Here is a 16,780-nt window from a genome sequence, read left to right on the forward strand (position 1 = left end):
ACACGGTGCACTTGTAGGGGTGGAACTGTGCAAATAAGGTGTATAGTATCCTAGTGTGAGGATTGGTCAGTTTTTCCATCTCCATAGCTTAAAATGAGCCATCCCAGAGGCAGAAAAGAAAGATCTCTTTATCTACCGTAAAGAGAGAAGCTGGGAGTGGATGTGTCCTTGGACCAGAGATCCCTGTGCTGAGATGACAGCAGAGAGACAGTGGCAGCAGAGGCAGTAGAACCAAGAGACCAGCATGAAACAAGTGGTGGACTTGCTGGCCCAGAGAGTGAAAAAGCTGAGTCCCTTTGGGCAGGAGGCTTTCTGGTGGAGTGGGGTGCAACTATTGGCAGAGCTAAAAGAGCTTTGCAACACTGGCCCATGTAAAGCAGAGGCCAGGCCAACAGGCTGAGGGCCAAAGAGAGATGTGTCTGTAGGCATGGCTGAGAGGAGGCTGCCCTAATTGAAGAATTGTTTCCTGAGTGTTCCTGAAACTGAATTGCAACCTGTTACTTCCCTAATAAACCTGATAATTGTGAGTATTGTCTGAGCTCTGTGTGGCCATTGAAATGAATTATCAAACCAGGCAGAGAAGTAATGAGTGCTGTGGGAGGGACAGTTGGTGTCAAAATTGATAAGAAGGTTGGAGGGTGGCAGCATGTCTGACCTCCACCTCACAGAAATAAGCCCTGAGCTGTTGATGTTGATGGTGATTCTCTCTCTCCCTTGTAAAGTTAGAGGTCAGAGGACGCTTCCCATGTCCTTTTGGTAACTCCTGATTACCATCATCATTAAGGTGGCATCTATTTGAGGGTTCACCTTGCACCAGGAATTACATCCCCTCCTCACACTCTGAATACTCTCAAGACAGTGCCTGCACATTCTGGACACATTTGAACAATTCCATGATTTTGATGTCATCTTTATGCAGCTGTTGACAACTTTTTTTACTCTTGTCTAAATCTTTGTGTTGTCTCAAACTGAAAGATGTGGAGATTCAGTATTTAACTTAATTTTAGAGTTTCTGGCATGCTTTATGTTGATGGGTGTGGTAGTTAAGTTATGTGTCAACTTGGCTGGGCCTGGTTTTGAGTAGCTGAGCAGCTGGATATAGTTATTCCCCATGATAGGATTGGGAGCTCTGGTTGTGCAGTGCCTAAGGCATTTGACTGCTAACCAGAAGGCTGGCGGTTCAAATCCACCAGCCACTTCTCAGAAGGAAGACAGGGCAATCTACTTCCATAGTGATATCGCCTCGGAAACTCAAGGAGGGGTTGCTATGAGTCGGATCCGATTTGGCGGCCGTGAGTATGATGAGATTGGTAATCAGCTCCACAGTGGAATCTACTGGAGCAGCTGAGTAGCTGCCTTAGGGATATAGTCTACTTCCAGTATATAAGAAGAAGCTTTGAGAAAGATCTCTGCAGCTTCTGGCATGCTTGAATCCTGCATATGTACTTGAGTCACCATTTAGAGCCTGCCATGTTGTCTGCCGATCTTGGGACTGTTAATGGACTTGAATTAGTGGCCTTCATGTGGCTTGAAAATTTTGGGATAGTGCTACTGTATTTATTGATCTTGGGTTTGTCAATCTCAGCAGTCAGCAGCTGCCTGAGTGAAGAGACACCTCTAGCTAGTGGGTGGGAGCAAGAGGCAGAGCTGAAGCCCAGGGTCAAGGGGCTTTCACCCAGCTCCTAGAACTGGCACTTCGAACTCGGACTTCTAGCACCCTAAACTGTAAGAGAATAAATCCCTGTTTGTTGAAGCCACCCATTTGTGGTATTTTCTGTTAGAGCAGCACTAGACAACCAAAACAATGGGTAATTAACAAATAATTTGATTATCAAATGGCTGCTCTCCTGTGGCAGTAGAAATCTCTGCCACTGTCTGGTCTCCAATTACTCATTAATGCTTCTACTGCAGTAAACATTACCTATCTTGTATTGTTCATTCACATGTCTTGTCTTTCTCATTGCACCATAACTAGTTACAGGTGAATGGGCTATGAACAAAGAATTACAAAAACCTTTCTCCTTCCCCATGCAAACTGATTTTGGATACACATTGTATTCTGGTCACTTGAACACCTGATAAAGGTAGAATGGTACACATGTTAGGCCAAATGCTTTTGGTAAACATGACCTCTGATTAGTAAATTGCAACTGGATTGAAGGACTATAAATGATCTCTACAATCCTCATGGAAAGCCATTATTTTGTTCCCCCCCTGCATGCAATGTGTCTGGAAACCAGGACTTTTCCTGATTGCACCTGGAAGTGCCTATAGGGCTACTATGAATCTACACTGAGCCAAGGTGTCTCCTATTTACACATGCACTCCTATCCCCTGCACCTGGGTGGTGACTTGGGGAAGCCTCTGGGCTGCTATGAGGACTCCCAGTGAAGAAACCTGACTGGCACTGCCCACTAGTGTGCTGTGCTTCCTTGCCTATATCCTTCTAAAAGGCTAGGGGCCAGTTATGGTCTACTGTGGGCATGTGAGTTTGATTTAGTTGAATCTAAAACCACCTAGAGTAGGCATTGTAAGGGCACATGAATTCATGTGTTAAATGAACTAATCACTCTGAGAATTGCCACGGTAAACGAATTAAGAAGTCCTAGTATGAGCAACTGTAGTGATACTGCCTCGGAAACCCAAGGAGGGGTCGCTATGAGTTGGGGCCGACTCGACGGCACATAACAACAACAACAACAAGTATGAGCAAGAAACAAAAAGTCCCCCATCTCTGAAAAGTCCTCACCTGAAACAAAAAGAGCTTTTGATATGTTTCTTTGTAGATATTCTTCATATGTAGAGTGGCAAGCACTGTGGAGTGAAAGAAGACACTCTGATGAAGTTCTGCCACAACCACTGCCAAGTGGGAGATACCATGCTTCTGTACCCAGGACAGGAGATGGGCCTGAACACTTCCCACACACACAACTCACAGGCATCTCACAATTGGCATTTTATTGCTCATGGTTAATGATAAAGTTATGATCCTGCCTTTGTATCCAACCACACAGTTCACCAAGGGCTTAATTTAACATTTACAGTGAATAGCCAGTTAAAATACAATAAATCAAAAGGGCAGTTAAAATACAATAAATCATGCTGATGAATACAATGAAGCCCAGAAAGGTGAATAGCCTAAGATCTAAAACTTGACTACAAGCCATACAATTTCTAATTCAGAATATTATTCTGTCTCTCCCACTATAAGATGGGGTATAGGGAACCAAAAAGTCTGGGAGAAAGAAGACCAGAGGAAAAAAAACACCTGACAGATTTGCTTAAGTTAAAGAACTTCAAAAAGCAATTTTCTCTGACTTCATCCGTCTGTGCATTATCTTTTTTTTTTTTTTTTTATTTTCCTGCATATCAACCCATGTTTCATCCTAAGAGTTATATCCCATATATCTCTACTGCTCTTACTCACCAGAATTTTTAACCCTATCTCAGATCATATTCTGTTAGGGCTGGGTACATAAGAGTGCTATTTCTCTGACACTCCATTACTTTTGTGCTCAGTCATAGCCAGTTAGAAATGACAGAGATGGCTTTTCTTGTGTCTGAGCCAGGGATATCATTCTGAGCCACTGAAGGATTGGTGAGGACAGGGTGAGTGTTCTTCAGCTGATGATGTAGGGTCAGTGAAAGTAAGGGAACTGGTTCTTTAACTTTCAGCATTAACCAAGAGTCCTCATCACTATACCCAAAGACTATGGATCTAGTTCAATGGGAAATGAAAAATGAGGAGGCATCAAAGGGATTCATGGTTCTGTTTCAAACATGACTAGTGGAATAAGTACGGCAAAACCAAATGTGTACCATTTCTTAAGTGGCCTTTTGTCACTTCTTGTCCATTGTCAGCAGTCATGAGCAGCACCTGGATATTTCTTTCCACCAGGGCCTATGGAGAAACTCAAAAGATAAAATTAACTTTTTCCGACACAATGGGGTTGCTTTTTTCTGAAAAATATTATGGCAGTAAAAATACTAGAATAAAGCTGAAGAATAGAAAGGAAGGTCTAATTCCTCATCTGACTGCTGGTAATTTATAAATTTGTGTAAAAACATCATCACCATCTCAGCCACATTCAGAAATATCAAAGTGACTATTGAAGTTTCAAACCTCAAAGAAGAGGCAGTTAAGCTGTTTGCATTAACCTGAAATGCATTGATTCCCCTAAAAGGACATGAATTCTTCATTTTCACCAGTGTGACAGAGAATTTAGAATACCTTCTTCCATACTTTCACCTAAATTAACACCATCCATGATTTCCATCCACAGGATAGATTTATGGACATAATTGGTCTCCTGTGGTCAATGGCTGGGGCAATTAAATTTTGGCTTAGTCAACCCACAGTCACATTTGATGGTACACAAATCTCTTTCTCTCTTATGTAATTAGAAGCACTTTGAGAGAGAGTGTAAATCAGAGAGAAGAGGCTAAGGGATTTATCTACTAAAAGGGAAATCCTGAAACCATGGGCATGGATGCTGAGGAAAGCCAAAGGCATGCTTCCCTGGATCTCTGGATCAAAATGTCCTGAATGGTGAACTTGGAGGACATTATGCTGTGTGAAATAAGTCAATCACAAAAGGACAAATATTGTATGCATCCACTATTATAAAGACTCAAGGAAAGGTTTATATATGTAAGGAAATTGTCTTTTTTGGCTACCGGACATGAGAGGAGAGGGGAGGGAAAATTGCTAGCTATGTAAGAGACACATATTGTTTTGGGTGAAAGGAAAGACAATACACCAAAAGCAGATGACCAGCACAATATCACTAAGGAAAAGGAAGGCATGGAGAGATGCAAAAGGTGTACTGACACAAAGGAATTTCTTTTACTTACACAGTACTGTACCAAAAGTAACAACAAAAAATCTTTGGGTAGATATGTAGGTGGACAGACAAGATGAGCATGTATGGGTAGGAAATTATTTATCTATATCTCATATAGATAGATAAATATAGATATATAGATATCCTAAAGGGGAAAATATTTCTGCACTTATGCTAGAGGCCTTTGTTGGGCATGGAGAGGTTGTTTCTACGGAACTTTTTTGAAAAAAAAAGGAAGGCATAAAAGTGAACATAATAAGTGAGAGGAGCCAGCATGTCATATATTAATCATTGTCACCTCTTCTCACTACCCTAAGATCCTATTAGATTGCAGTGTTTCAGTTCTCCAGTACAATGAGTAATATAGTTATTGGTAGGTGACCAAATAGTTTATGATTGAAACCTTAACATTTGAGAGGGAAAAAGTTTGTTAACAATAATTCTTATGGGACAAGCATACTATGGGATCTGGACAAGCTGGAATGCACAGCTCATTACCTACATGGAGAGGAAAATAGTCTCAATTTTAGGAATTATGGGATAATTTTATTTCTAATAGCAACTAGATAGGCTTGGGAAAAACTATATCTTAAAAACTTATTTGAAGATTCTGAATACATATCAAGGCAGTAAAGACTTGAGAAACCAGGGCCATAGTGAGGAAAAAGTCTATAGTTGTGACCCCAGCATTTGGCACTACTTTTCCCTTGATACATAGGCTGATTCCTAAAGGAGCTGCTGAGAAACTGAAATGCTGAGCAGAGTTTATGAGACTTGGTGAAAGAAATTGTCATTAAGGGACTTCCAAGATCGAGGGGTCTTGACAAACCCTGAGTTTTCAGTTGGAATGCACTAGTAGTAAGAGTGAACCAGAAATAGACTATTTCTCATAAGATTGAAGCTCAGCTTCAGATCATTGCAAATACCTGCCAGAAGCAAAAACAAATCATTCTGAAAGACTATCAAGAACCTCAAATGGCCACAATAATGTTTTCTTACAAATCTTACAAATAAATGTAAGACATTGAATCAAAAGAAAAAAAAAGTATTAGGCATACCAGAAGACCATATTTTACTGAAAACTCTTAGTGGGAAAAATCCTAGAAATGTATTGTGAGACATGCAGATACTAGATCTATCAGACATAGACTGTGAAATAATTAAAAGTAATATGTTCAAGGAGAGGAAGGATCCAAGATGGCAGACTAGGCAGATATACTATCCAGATACTCTATAACAAAGAACTCAGAAACCAAGTGAAACAAATATGGATGACAATTCTGGAACCCAGAACTTCAAAGGAGTGGATAAATAAGTAGACACAATAGTGATTGGAAGAAAAGACTGAATGAAAACACCAAACAAGGAGGCAGATGGAGCAGTGAATTGCTAACTGGCTCAGTGCAACACAGCCATTATTAATTACTGCAAGCAGCACTCCAATTGAGGCAGGAACTAGATAACAAGTACTGCTTGCCCAGGACATCACCAGCACTCATATCAGCGATTGGTGACCAGAGAGGTATGTTTTTCTCCCCTACCCCATACACACTCTTTGTGACCAGAGGTGTGGACCATATCCAACTCCATTGTCAGTGCTGTGCAACTTATTTTTTTCTTTTCTCTTTTACTTTCTTCTTAATTCTTCCTTCTTTCCCCATATTTATTTCTCTTTTTTTCTTCTTCCCCTTTCCTTTTTTTTTTAATTCTGCAGAACAGCTTCCCAACCCACTGCCTTCAGTGTCAACAGCACCCACCCTCATACCTCCATCATCCGTGGTGTACCCTACCACAGACAGACCACTGTGTTCCTGCTACAGCCATGTTTAGTAGTTAGTGAGTGTGCCAGTATTGTGAAGGTTTTTTTTTTCCTTTCTTCCTAGTTCTTCCCTCTCCTCTCATTTTTTTTTTATTTCTTTTTTTTTTTTCATGCTTTTCCTTCCCCCTCTTTTTTGGATCTCATGGAGTGGGTGGCCATCCCTACCACCCTACATGTTCAGCAGCACATGCTCCTGCCCCTCCAGGTTCAGTGCTGCACTGAGCGTGTGCCACATTCCTGCCACAGCTGTGTTTAGCATCTAATGCTAGCACCAGTATTGTGTCACTTTTATCTTCTCTTTTTATTATTTTTTCTTCTTAGTTCTTCCCACTTCCTACTATCAACACTACATGCAAATATATATATATATCACATGCAAGTAAGATATTACTGAAGATAATTCAGAAATGTTTGCAGCAGTATATTGACAGAGAACTTCCAGAGGTTCAAGCCGGATTCAGAAGAGGACGTGGAACAAGATGGATCTTGGCTCAAGGCAAAGAATACCAGAAAGAGGTTTACTTGTGTTTTATTGACTATGCAAAGGCATTTGATTGTGTGGATCATGACAAATTATGGATAACATTGAGAAGAATGGGAATCCCTGAACACTTGATTGTACTCATGAGGAATCTGTACCTTGACCAGGAGGCTGTCGTTCAAACAGAACAAGGGGACACTACATGGTTTAAAATCAAGAAGGGAGTGCGTCAGGGTTGTATTCTTTCTCCACACTTATTCAATCTATATGCTGAGCAAATAATCCGAGAAGCTGGACTATATGAAGAAAAACGTGGTATCAGAATTGGAGGAAGAATCATTAACAACCTGAGATATGCAGACGATACAACTTTGCTTGCTGAAAGTGAGGATGACTTAAGGCACCTACTGATGAAGGTGGAAGAATACAGTCTGCAGTATGGATTACATCTCAACATAAAGAAAACAAAAATCCTCACAACTGGACCAATGAGCAGCATCACAATCAATGGAGAGAAGATTGAGGTTGTCAAGGAATTCACATTGCTTGGTTCTACAATCGATGCCAATGGAAGCAGCAGTCAGGACATTAGATGACGTGTAGCATTGGGAAAGTCAACTGCGAAGGAACTGTTTCAAGTGCTGAGGAGCAAGGATATCTCCTTGAGGACTAAGGTGCGCCTGACACAAGCCATGATATTTCCAATCACCTTGTATGCATGTGAGAGCTGGACAATGAATAGGGAAGACTGAAAAAGAGTTGATGCTTTTGAGTTGTGGTGCTGGCGAAGAATGCTGAAAGTACCATGGACTGCTAAAAGAACTAACAGATCTGTCCTGGAGGAAGTGCAGCCAGAGTGCTCCTTGGAAGCAAGAATGGCCAGACTTCGTCTCACCTATTTTGGTCATGTTGTAAGAAGGGACCATTCCCTGGAGAAGGATGTCATGCTTGGTAGGGTGGAGGGTCGACGAAAGAGGGGGAGGCCTTCAACGAGATGGATTGATACAGTGGCTGAGATGATGGGCTCGAGTATAGCAGGGATTGTGGGGCTGGTGCGGGATCGGGCAGTGTTTCGTTCTGCTGTGCATGGGGTCGCTATGAGTCGGAAACGACTCGACGGCACTTAACAACAACTATATATATATATATATATATATATATATATATGACATCAGTAAATAATACTGATCAATAATTACAATGAATGTAAATGGATTAAATGCACTAGTCGAGAGAGAGTAGTAGAATGATTAAGAGAACATGATCTATCATTATACTATCTACAAAAGACACAAAGACAAAAACTAAATATCAAAAGTTGGAAAAACATATATGAAGCAAATGGCAACCAAAAAGAGCAGGAGTGGCAATATTCATTTCAGATAAAATAGACTTCAAGGTAAAAAACATAGAAAGAGACCAGGAGGAACATTATATAATGTTTAAAGTGCCAGTCAAACAAAAGGACATGCTATAATAAATATCTACATACCAAATGAAAGATTCCCAAAATTCATAAATCAAGCTTTAACAGAATTGAAAAGAGAAATAGACCACTCCACAATAATAGTAGGAGATTTTAATATACCACTTTTGATGAAGGACAGAACTAGAAAGAAACTTGACAAAGACACAGAAGATATAAACAACACAGTCAAACAACTAGACCTCATAGATGAACACAGAACACCCTACTCAAAAACAGCACAGTATACATTCTTTTCCGGTACACATGGAACATTCTCCAGAATGCACCATAAATTAGGCCACAAAGCACATCTCAATAAGTTTAAAAACATCTAAATACTGCAAAGCAGCTTCTCAGGTCACAGTGCTATAATATTAGAAATCAGTGACAAGAAGATCTGGGGCAAAAAATCAAATACTTAGAAGTTGAATGATCACCCTGCCTAAGAACTACTAGGTAATACAAGAAATAAAAAACCGAATAAGAATGAAAACACTACATAGCAAAATTTTTGGGACACAGCAAAAGGAGTGCTCAGAGGACAATGAATACCAATAAGTGCACACATAAAATAGGAAAGAACCAAAATCAACATTAACTCAACATATCCAATAATTAGGAAAAAACAAAACAAAACAAAACAAACTTAGAGTCACCAGAAGAAAAGAAATTTTAAAAAGCGTAGTGCAAAAATAAATGAAATAGAAAACAATAGAAAGAATCAACAACAGTAGTAGTTGGTTCTTTGAAAGGATTAATAACATTGAAAAAAATCACTGGAAAATTTAACAAAGGAAAAGAAGGTGAACATAAATAACATTAATAGTAAATTAAGTAGGTGATATTGCAATAGAAGCAACCAAAATAAAAAGGATAATAACAGAATTCTATGATGAACTATACTTCCAGCATATTTGAAAACCTAGAAGAAATGGACAGATTTCTAGAAACATACTACCTACCTAAATTAACACAGACTAAGGTAGAAAATATGAACAGACCCATTTAAAAAAAAAGAAGAAGAAGAAATTGAACATGTCATTAGAAACAAAACTGTCAACACAGATTCCCATCCCAGACAACTTCACTGGTGAATTCTATCGAATATTCAAAGAACTGACATTGATTCTATTCAAACTATTGCAGAACATAGAAAATTATGGAGCTCATTTTATGAACCATTCTATGAAGGAAGCATATCCCTGAGAGCAAAACCAGAAAAAAAGAAAAAGAAACCTCACTGCTGTCAAGTCCATTTTGACTCACAGCAATACCCACTCGGTTTCCAAGGCATCTTTACAGAAGCAGATTGCCTCATCTTTCTTCTGTGGAGCAAACCACAGAAACCACCAACCTTTTGGTTAGGAGCCAACTGACTTACTTAACAAGTACATCATCAGAGCTCCTTAAAAGCAGTAAAAGACACTGCAAAAAAAGAAAATTATACACTAATATCACTCATGAAGATAGACACACACAAAAAATATCAACAAAATCCTAGCAAATAAAATCCAATAACACATCAAAACAATAATACATCATGACCAAATGTAAATTATACTGGGATGGTTCAACATCAGTAAAGCAATCAGTGTAATCAACCATCTAAATAAAACAAAGGGAAACAAAACACGTGATCATACCAATTGAGGCCAAAAAATGGCATGTGATAAAATTCAACACCCATTCTTGATCAAAATGTTCAGCAAAATAGAAATAGAAGGGAAAGTCCTCAACATAATTAAGGGTACAGACACAAAAACAATGGTCAACATTATTCTCAACACAGACTGAAAACATTCCCCTTGTCAGTGGCAACCAGTGCCCTTTATCACCACTCTTTTTCAGTATTGTATTGTAAGCTATAGCCAAACAAAAAGGTAAGAAAGGAAATAAATGGCATCTAAATTGGCAAGGAAGAAGTAAAATTATCTCTATTTGCAGATGACATGATCCTATAGATAGAAAATCCTTGAGAATCAGCAATAAAACTACTGTAACTAATAGAAAGATTCAGCAAAGAGGCAGGATACAAAATCAACATACATAAATCAATCAGATTCCTCTACGTTAGCAAAGATAAATCTGAAAAGGAAATCAGGAAAACAATACTGTGCAAAACAGCCACCTGAAAGATGACGTACTTGGGAGTAAATTTAAGCAGAGATACAAAAGACCTATAGGAAGGAAACTACAAAACACTATTACAAGAAACCAAAAGAGACCTACATAAATGGAAGAATATACTATGCTCATGGATAGGAAGACTTAACATTGCAAAAATGTCAACACACCTCAGTGATCTACAGATATAATGCAATCCCAACCCAAATTTCATTATAATGTTTTTAAGAGATGGAAAAACTAATCACTAATTTTATGTGAAAAGGGTAGAGACCTCAGATAAGCAAAGCATTACTAAAGAAGAAGAACAAAGTAGGAGACCTACTCCTTGATCTCAAGACCTACTATCCAGCCATTATAGTTAAAATAGCCTGGTATTGGTACAGTGACAGATGTATAGACCAGTGGAGTGAATTGAGAATCTAGAAGTAAATCCATCCACCTATGGACATTTGATGTTTGACAAAGGACCAAAATTCATCAAATGAGGAAGAGATAATCTCTTTAACAAATGGTGCTGGCAAAGCTGGATATCCATTTGCAGAAAAATGAGACAAGATCCATATCTCTCACCACATACAAAACCTAGCTCAAGTTTGATAAAAGACCTAAATGTAAAACCTAAAACTATAAAGATCATCAAGGAAAAAAAAATAGGGGCAAACTTAGTGGCCCTATTACATAACATAAATACACTATTAAACTTAACTTAAAAGGTAAAAGAGCAGAAGACAAACTAGAAGACTAGGACCACCTAAAACTTAAACATTTATGAGTAGCAAAAGACTTCACCAAAAGAGTAAAAAGACCTTATGTCTTGGTGTGTGCCCAAAAGCAAGTTGGGCCACAACTGGCTCTACTGAAGCCACTTGCAAAAATTCTCCAAAGTTTCCATGCTTGCCATATGTGCTCAAACCAGCACAGTCTGATCCAGAAACATGGTCCCAATATGTGCCTCTAATACTTCTGTCAGTACACAAAGGAAAGGCATCATCAAGTTAGACTAAGTGATCTTCCTTGAATAGGTTATCCAAGACATCTAACAAAAGAAACAACACCAAATCTTGGTATATAAAATTAAAAATCCCCAATTAAAGAAAATAAAAATAAAAAGAGAACCTAAAGATTGGGAAAAAAATTAAAAATGACATAGCAGACAAGAGACTAATCTCTAAAATTTATAGAAACCTTCAACATCTCAACAACAAAAAGACAAAAATATAATTATAAAATGGCCAGAGAACATGAACGGACACTCGACTGAAAAAGACATTCAGGTGACCAACAAGCACATGAAGCACTCATTTATCATGGCTCATTAGAAAGAGGCAAATCAAAATAACAATGAGATATCATCTCACCCCATCATTAACTCAAATTTCAAGAAAGTAACAAATGCTGGTTAGGGTGTGGAGAGATTGTAACTGTCATACCCTGCTGGTAAGATTGTAAAATGGTTCAACCACTGTGAAAAATGCCATGGTACTTCCTTTAAAAAAAATGGAAATAGAAATACCTTAAGATCCAACCATCCCACTACTAGGTATATATCATAGAGAAATAACAACCATGACACAAACAAACATATACACACTCATGTTCATTGCAGCATTATTCAGAATGGCAAAAAGATAGAAACAACCTAAGTGTCTATCAGTGGATAAATGGACAAACTATGGGACATATACACAATGAAGTACTACTTAGTGTTAAAGAATAATGATGAATCTATTAAATACCTCATTAAATAGACGAACCTAGAGGACATTTTGCTGAGTGAAATTAGTCAGACAGAAAAGGACAAATATTGTATGAGACTACACACTATAAAAAGTCAAGAAAAGCTTTGTATACAGAAAGAAACATTCTTTGATGGCTACCAGGGATAAGAGGGGAAGGGAAGGTAATTAACTAGAGGGTACCAAAAAACAACCAAACTCACTGACGTCAAGTTGGATCTGACTCATAGTGACCCTTCCTTGGGTTTCTGAGGTGGTATCACTACAGAAGTAGATTGCTCAATCTTCCTTCCAAGGAGTTTGAACCACCTGTCATCTGGTTAGCAGCCAAATGCCTTAGATACTATGCCACCAGAGCTCCCCAACTAGAGGGTAGAGATGTATTAACGTGGGTGAAAGGAAAGGCAATTACAATAAGGGGGATGTCAGAACAAATGATAAAGGCAAAGGAATACACTAGGAGGAGCACATGAGTTAAAGACAACAATGATAAATATTATTACATACACAATCTTGAAATAACAATAATAAAAATTATCTATAAGTGGATACATAGATAGTTACACAAGCTGAACAGGTATGCAAAGATGAATAGCACTACAATCACAAATATATATAGGTTTGAGAGAGGATATGTATGTTTATGTGCTATAAATATATCCATGAATATAGTAGAGCATACAGGGTTCTGAAAACTTCTTAGCCATAACCAAACACCTGGAGGAAATGAGATGTTAGACCTGGGGTCTCAGGAGACATCAAGGTCAATTGGCCTAACATTGCACAACATTTTACATCTTACCTTGCTGAGCAGTGATTGGGGTCTTAAAAGCTTGTGAGCAGCCATTTAAGGCGCAGCTATTGGTATCTCCCCATCTGGAGCAAATAACAGTGACAAAAGTCAAAGACATGAGAAAATAATCAGTACAAATGACAAATGGACCATGAGAACCACAACCTCCATGACATTGAAACCAGGACTAGATGATGCCCAATTACCACTGCTGACCAATCTGAAAGGGATCACAAGAGGAGGTCCAGGACAGACTGGGAGAAAAATGTGGAACAAAGCCCAAAATAATTAAAAACACCAGGCTTACTGGTCTGTTATGGGGTGGTGGACCTTCCAAGACTATAGCCCTTAGACACCCATCAAGCCAGGAACTGAACTTGAACTGATGGCTCAATTTTCAGCCAATGTTGTTTTTATTAGGTGTCAACAGCATGGCTCCAACATATAGCAATCCTATGTACAACAGAATAAAACACTGCCTGGTCCAGCACCAGCCTCAAAATCCCTCCTATACCTGAGCCCATCATTGGAGCCATGGTGTCAATGAATCTTGTTGAGGGCCTTCTCCCTTTTGGCTGACCCTCCACTTTACCAAGCATGATATCCTTTTCCAGGGAATGGTCCCTTCTGACACTATGACCAAAGTAGGTCAGATGAAGTCTGGCCATTCACACTTCCAAGGAGCATTCTGACTGCACTTCTTCCAGGACAGATTTCTTCATTCCTCTGGCAGATCATGGTACTTTCAGTATTCTTTGCCAACACCACAACTAAAAAGCATAAGTTCTTCTTGGGTCTTCCTTATTCATTGTCCAGCTTTCACATGCATAGGAGGTTATTGAAAACACCATGGCTTGGGTTGGGCACATCCAACCCAGTCTTCAAAGTGACATCTTTGCTCTTCAGCACTTTAAAGAGGTCTTTTGCAGCAGATTTGTCCAGTTCAATACAAGGTCTGATTTCTTTACTCATGCTTGATTATGGATCCAAGTAATATGAAATCTTTGACAACTTCAAACTTTTCTCCATTTATTGTGATGCTGCTTCTCAATCCTTTTGTGAGGATTTTCATTTTCTTTATGTTGCGGTGCAGACTGTAGCCTTTCGTCTTTATCAGTAAGTTCTTCAAGTCATCTTCACTTTCAGCAGGCAAGGTTGTGTCATCTGCATATCACAGGTTGTTAATGAATCTTCCCCCAATGTTCATGCCACATTCTTCTTCATATAGTCCTGCTTCTCAAATTTTTGCTCGGCCTACAGATTGAACAAATATGGTGAAAGGATACATACCTGACCCACTCCCTTCCTGATTTTAAGCCATGCAGTATCCCCTTCTTCTCATTGAATGACAGCCTCCTAGTCTATGTTCAGATTCCTCATGAGTACAATTAAGTGTTTTGGAATTCCCATTCTTCTCAATGTTATCCACAATTTGTTATGATCCACACAATCAAATGCTTTTGCATAGTCAATAAAAGACAAGTAAACATCTTTCTGATATTCTTTGCTTTCAGCTAAGATCCATCTGATATCAACAATGATATCTCTCATTCCACGTCCCATTCTGAATCCAGCTTGAATTTGTGGAGGCTCTCTATCAATATACTGCTGCAACCGTTTTTGAATTATCTTCAGTAAGATTTTACTTGCATGTGATATTAATGATATTGTTCAATAATTTGCACATTCTGTGGGATCACCTTTCTTTGGAATGGATACAAATATGGATCTCTTCCAGTCAGTTGGCCAGGCATCCGTCTTCCAAATCTCTTGGCATAACTGAGTGCCTCCAATGGGGCATCTATTTGTTGAAACATCTCAATGGGTATTCAATCAATTCCTGGAGCCTTGTTCTTCACCAATTCCTTCAGTGCAGCTTTGACTTCTTCCTTCAATACCATTAGTTCTTGATCATATGCCACATCCTGAAATGGATGAACATCAACCAGCTCTTTTTGGTACTGTGACTCTGTGTATTCCTTCCATCTTCTTTTGATGCTTCCTGCGTCATTCAATAATTTGCCCATAGAATCTTTCAATATTGCAACTTGAGGCTTAAATTTTTTCCTCGGTTCTTTCAGCTTGAAAAATGCTGAGCGTGTTCTTCCCTTTTGGTTTTCTAACACCAGGTCTTTGCACATTTCATTATAATAATTGACTTTGTCTTCTCACTGCTCTTTGAAATCTTCTGTTCTGCTTTTTTATCTTGTCCTTTCTTCCATTTGGTTTAGATACTCTCCATTCAAGGGCAAGTTTCAGAGTCTCTTTTGTCTTCTGAAAATAACATCCATTTTGGTATTTTCTTCTTTTCTTGTATTTTTAATGACTTTTTGCTTTCTTCATGGATGATGCTCTTGATGTCAACCAAAATTCCTCTGGTTTTTGGTTACTGGTGTTCAATGCATCAAATATATACTTTAGATGGTCTCTAAATTCAGGAAGGATATAAAGAAGTCATATTTTGGCTCTTGTGGCCTTCTTTTACTTGTCTTCAGTTTCAACTTGAAGTTGCATATGAGCAGTTGATGGTCTGTTCCACAGTCAGCTCTTGGCTTTGTTTTGGCTGAAGATATTGAGCTTTTCCATTGGCTCTTTCCACAGATGTAGTGGATCTGATTCCTGTGTACTCCATCTGGTGAAGCCCATATGTATAGACACTGCTCATGTTTTTGAAAAATTTATTTGCAATGAATAAGTTGTTGGTCTTGCAAAATTCTATCATGTGATCTCCAGCATGATTCCTATTACCAAGGCCATATTTTCCAACTACCGATGATTCTTCTTTGTTTCCAAATTCTGCATTGCAATCAGCAGTGATAATCAACACATCATGATTGCATGTTTGGTCAATTTCAGGCTGCAGAATTTGGTAACAATCTTCAATTTCCTCATCTTTGGCTCTGGTGGTTGGTGTGTAAATTTGAATAATAGTAGCATTAACTGGTCTTCTTTGGCATATGGATATTATCCTATCATTGACTGCATTGTACTTCAGGATATATCTTGAAACATTCTTTGTGATGATGAATGCCATGCCACTCCTCTTCAATTATTCATTCCTGGTGTAGTAGATCCTATGATTGTATGATGCAAAATGGTCAAAACCAGTCCATTTCAGCTCACTAATGCCTAGGATATTGATCCTTATGAGTTTGATTTCATTTTTGACAACTTGCAATTTTCCATGATTCATACTTTGTACATTCCATGTTCCAATTATCCATGGATGTTTGCAGCTGTGTCTTCTCATTTTGAGTCATGCCACACCAGCAAATGGAAGCCCTGAAAGCTTTATTCCATCCTCATCATTAAGGTCGGCTCCACTCTGAGGAGGCAGCTCTTCCCTGGTTGTATTTTGAGTACCTTCCAACCTGAGAGGCTCATCTTCTGGCACTATATTGGACAATGTTTCAGAGCTATTCATACAGTTTTCCTGTAATGTATCAGACAATGTTTCCCTGGTGTTCATAAGGTTTTCACTGGCCTATTCTTTGAAAAGTGGTTGGCCCTTT

General features: G+C 38.8%; 1 protein-coding gene across 1 annotated transcript in view; it reads right to left on the bottom strand.

Moving 5' to 3' along the window:
* The window catches only part of LOC103203664 (beta-galactosidase-1-like protein 2), a 116,312-nt gene that overhangs the window by 14,900 nt on the left and 84,632 nt on the right, over window positions 1-16,780 (bottom strand). The window contains exons 7-8 of the mRNA XM_007948734.1: window positions 3,820-3,901; window positions 2,750-2,814 (exon numbers count right to left, since the gene is read on the bottom strand). Coding sequence (XP_007946925.1) covers window positions 2,750-2,814; window positions 3,820-3,901 — 147 coding nt within the window. The remainder of the gene's footprint in view (window positions 1-2,749; window positions 2,815-3,819; window positions 3,902-16,780) is intronic.

This window comes from Orycteropus afer, unplaced genomic scaffold (genome assembly GCF_000298275.1).
Source record: "Orycteropus afer afer isolate SDZICR_OR568_19922 unplaced genomic scaffold, OryAfe1.0 scaffold00221, whole genome shotgun sequence".
Taxonomy (NCBI): Eukaryota; Metazoa; Chordata; class Mammalia; order Tubulidentata; family Orycteropodidae; genus Orycteropus; species Orycteropus afer.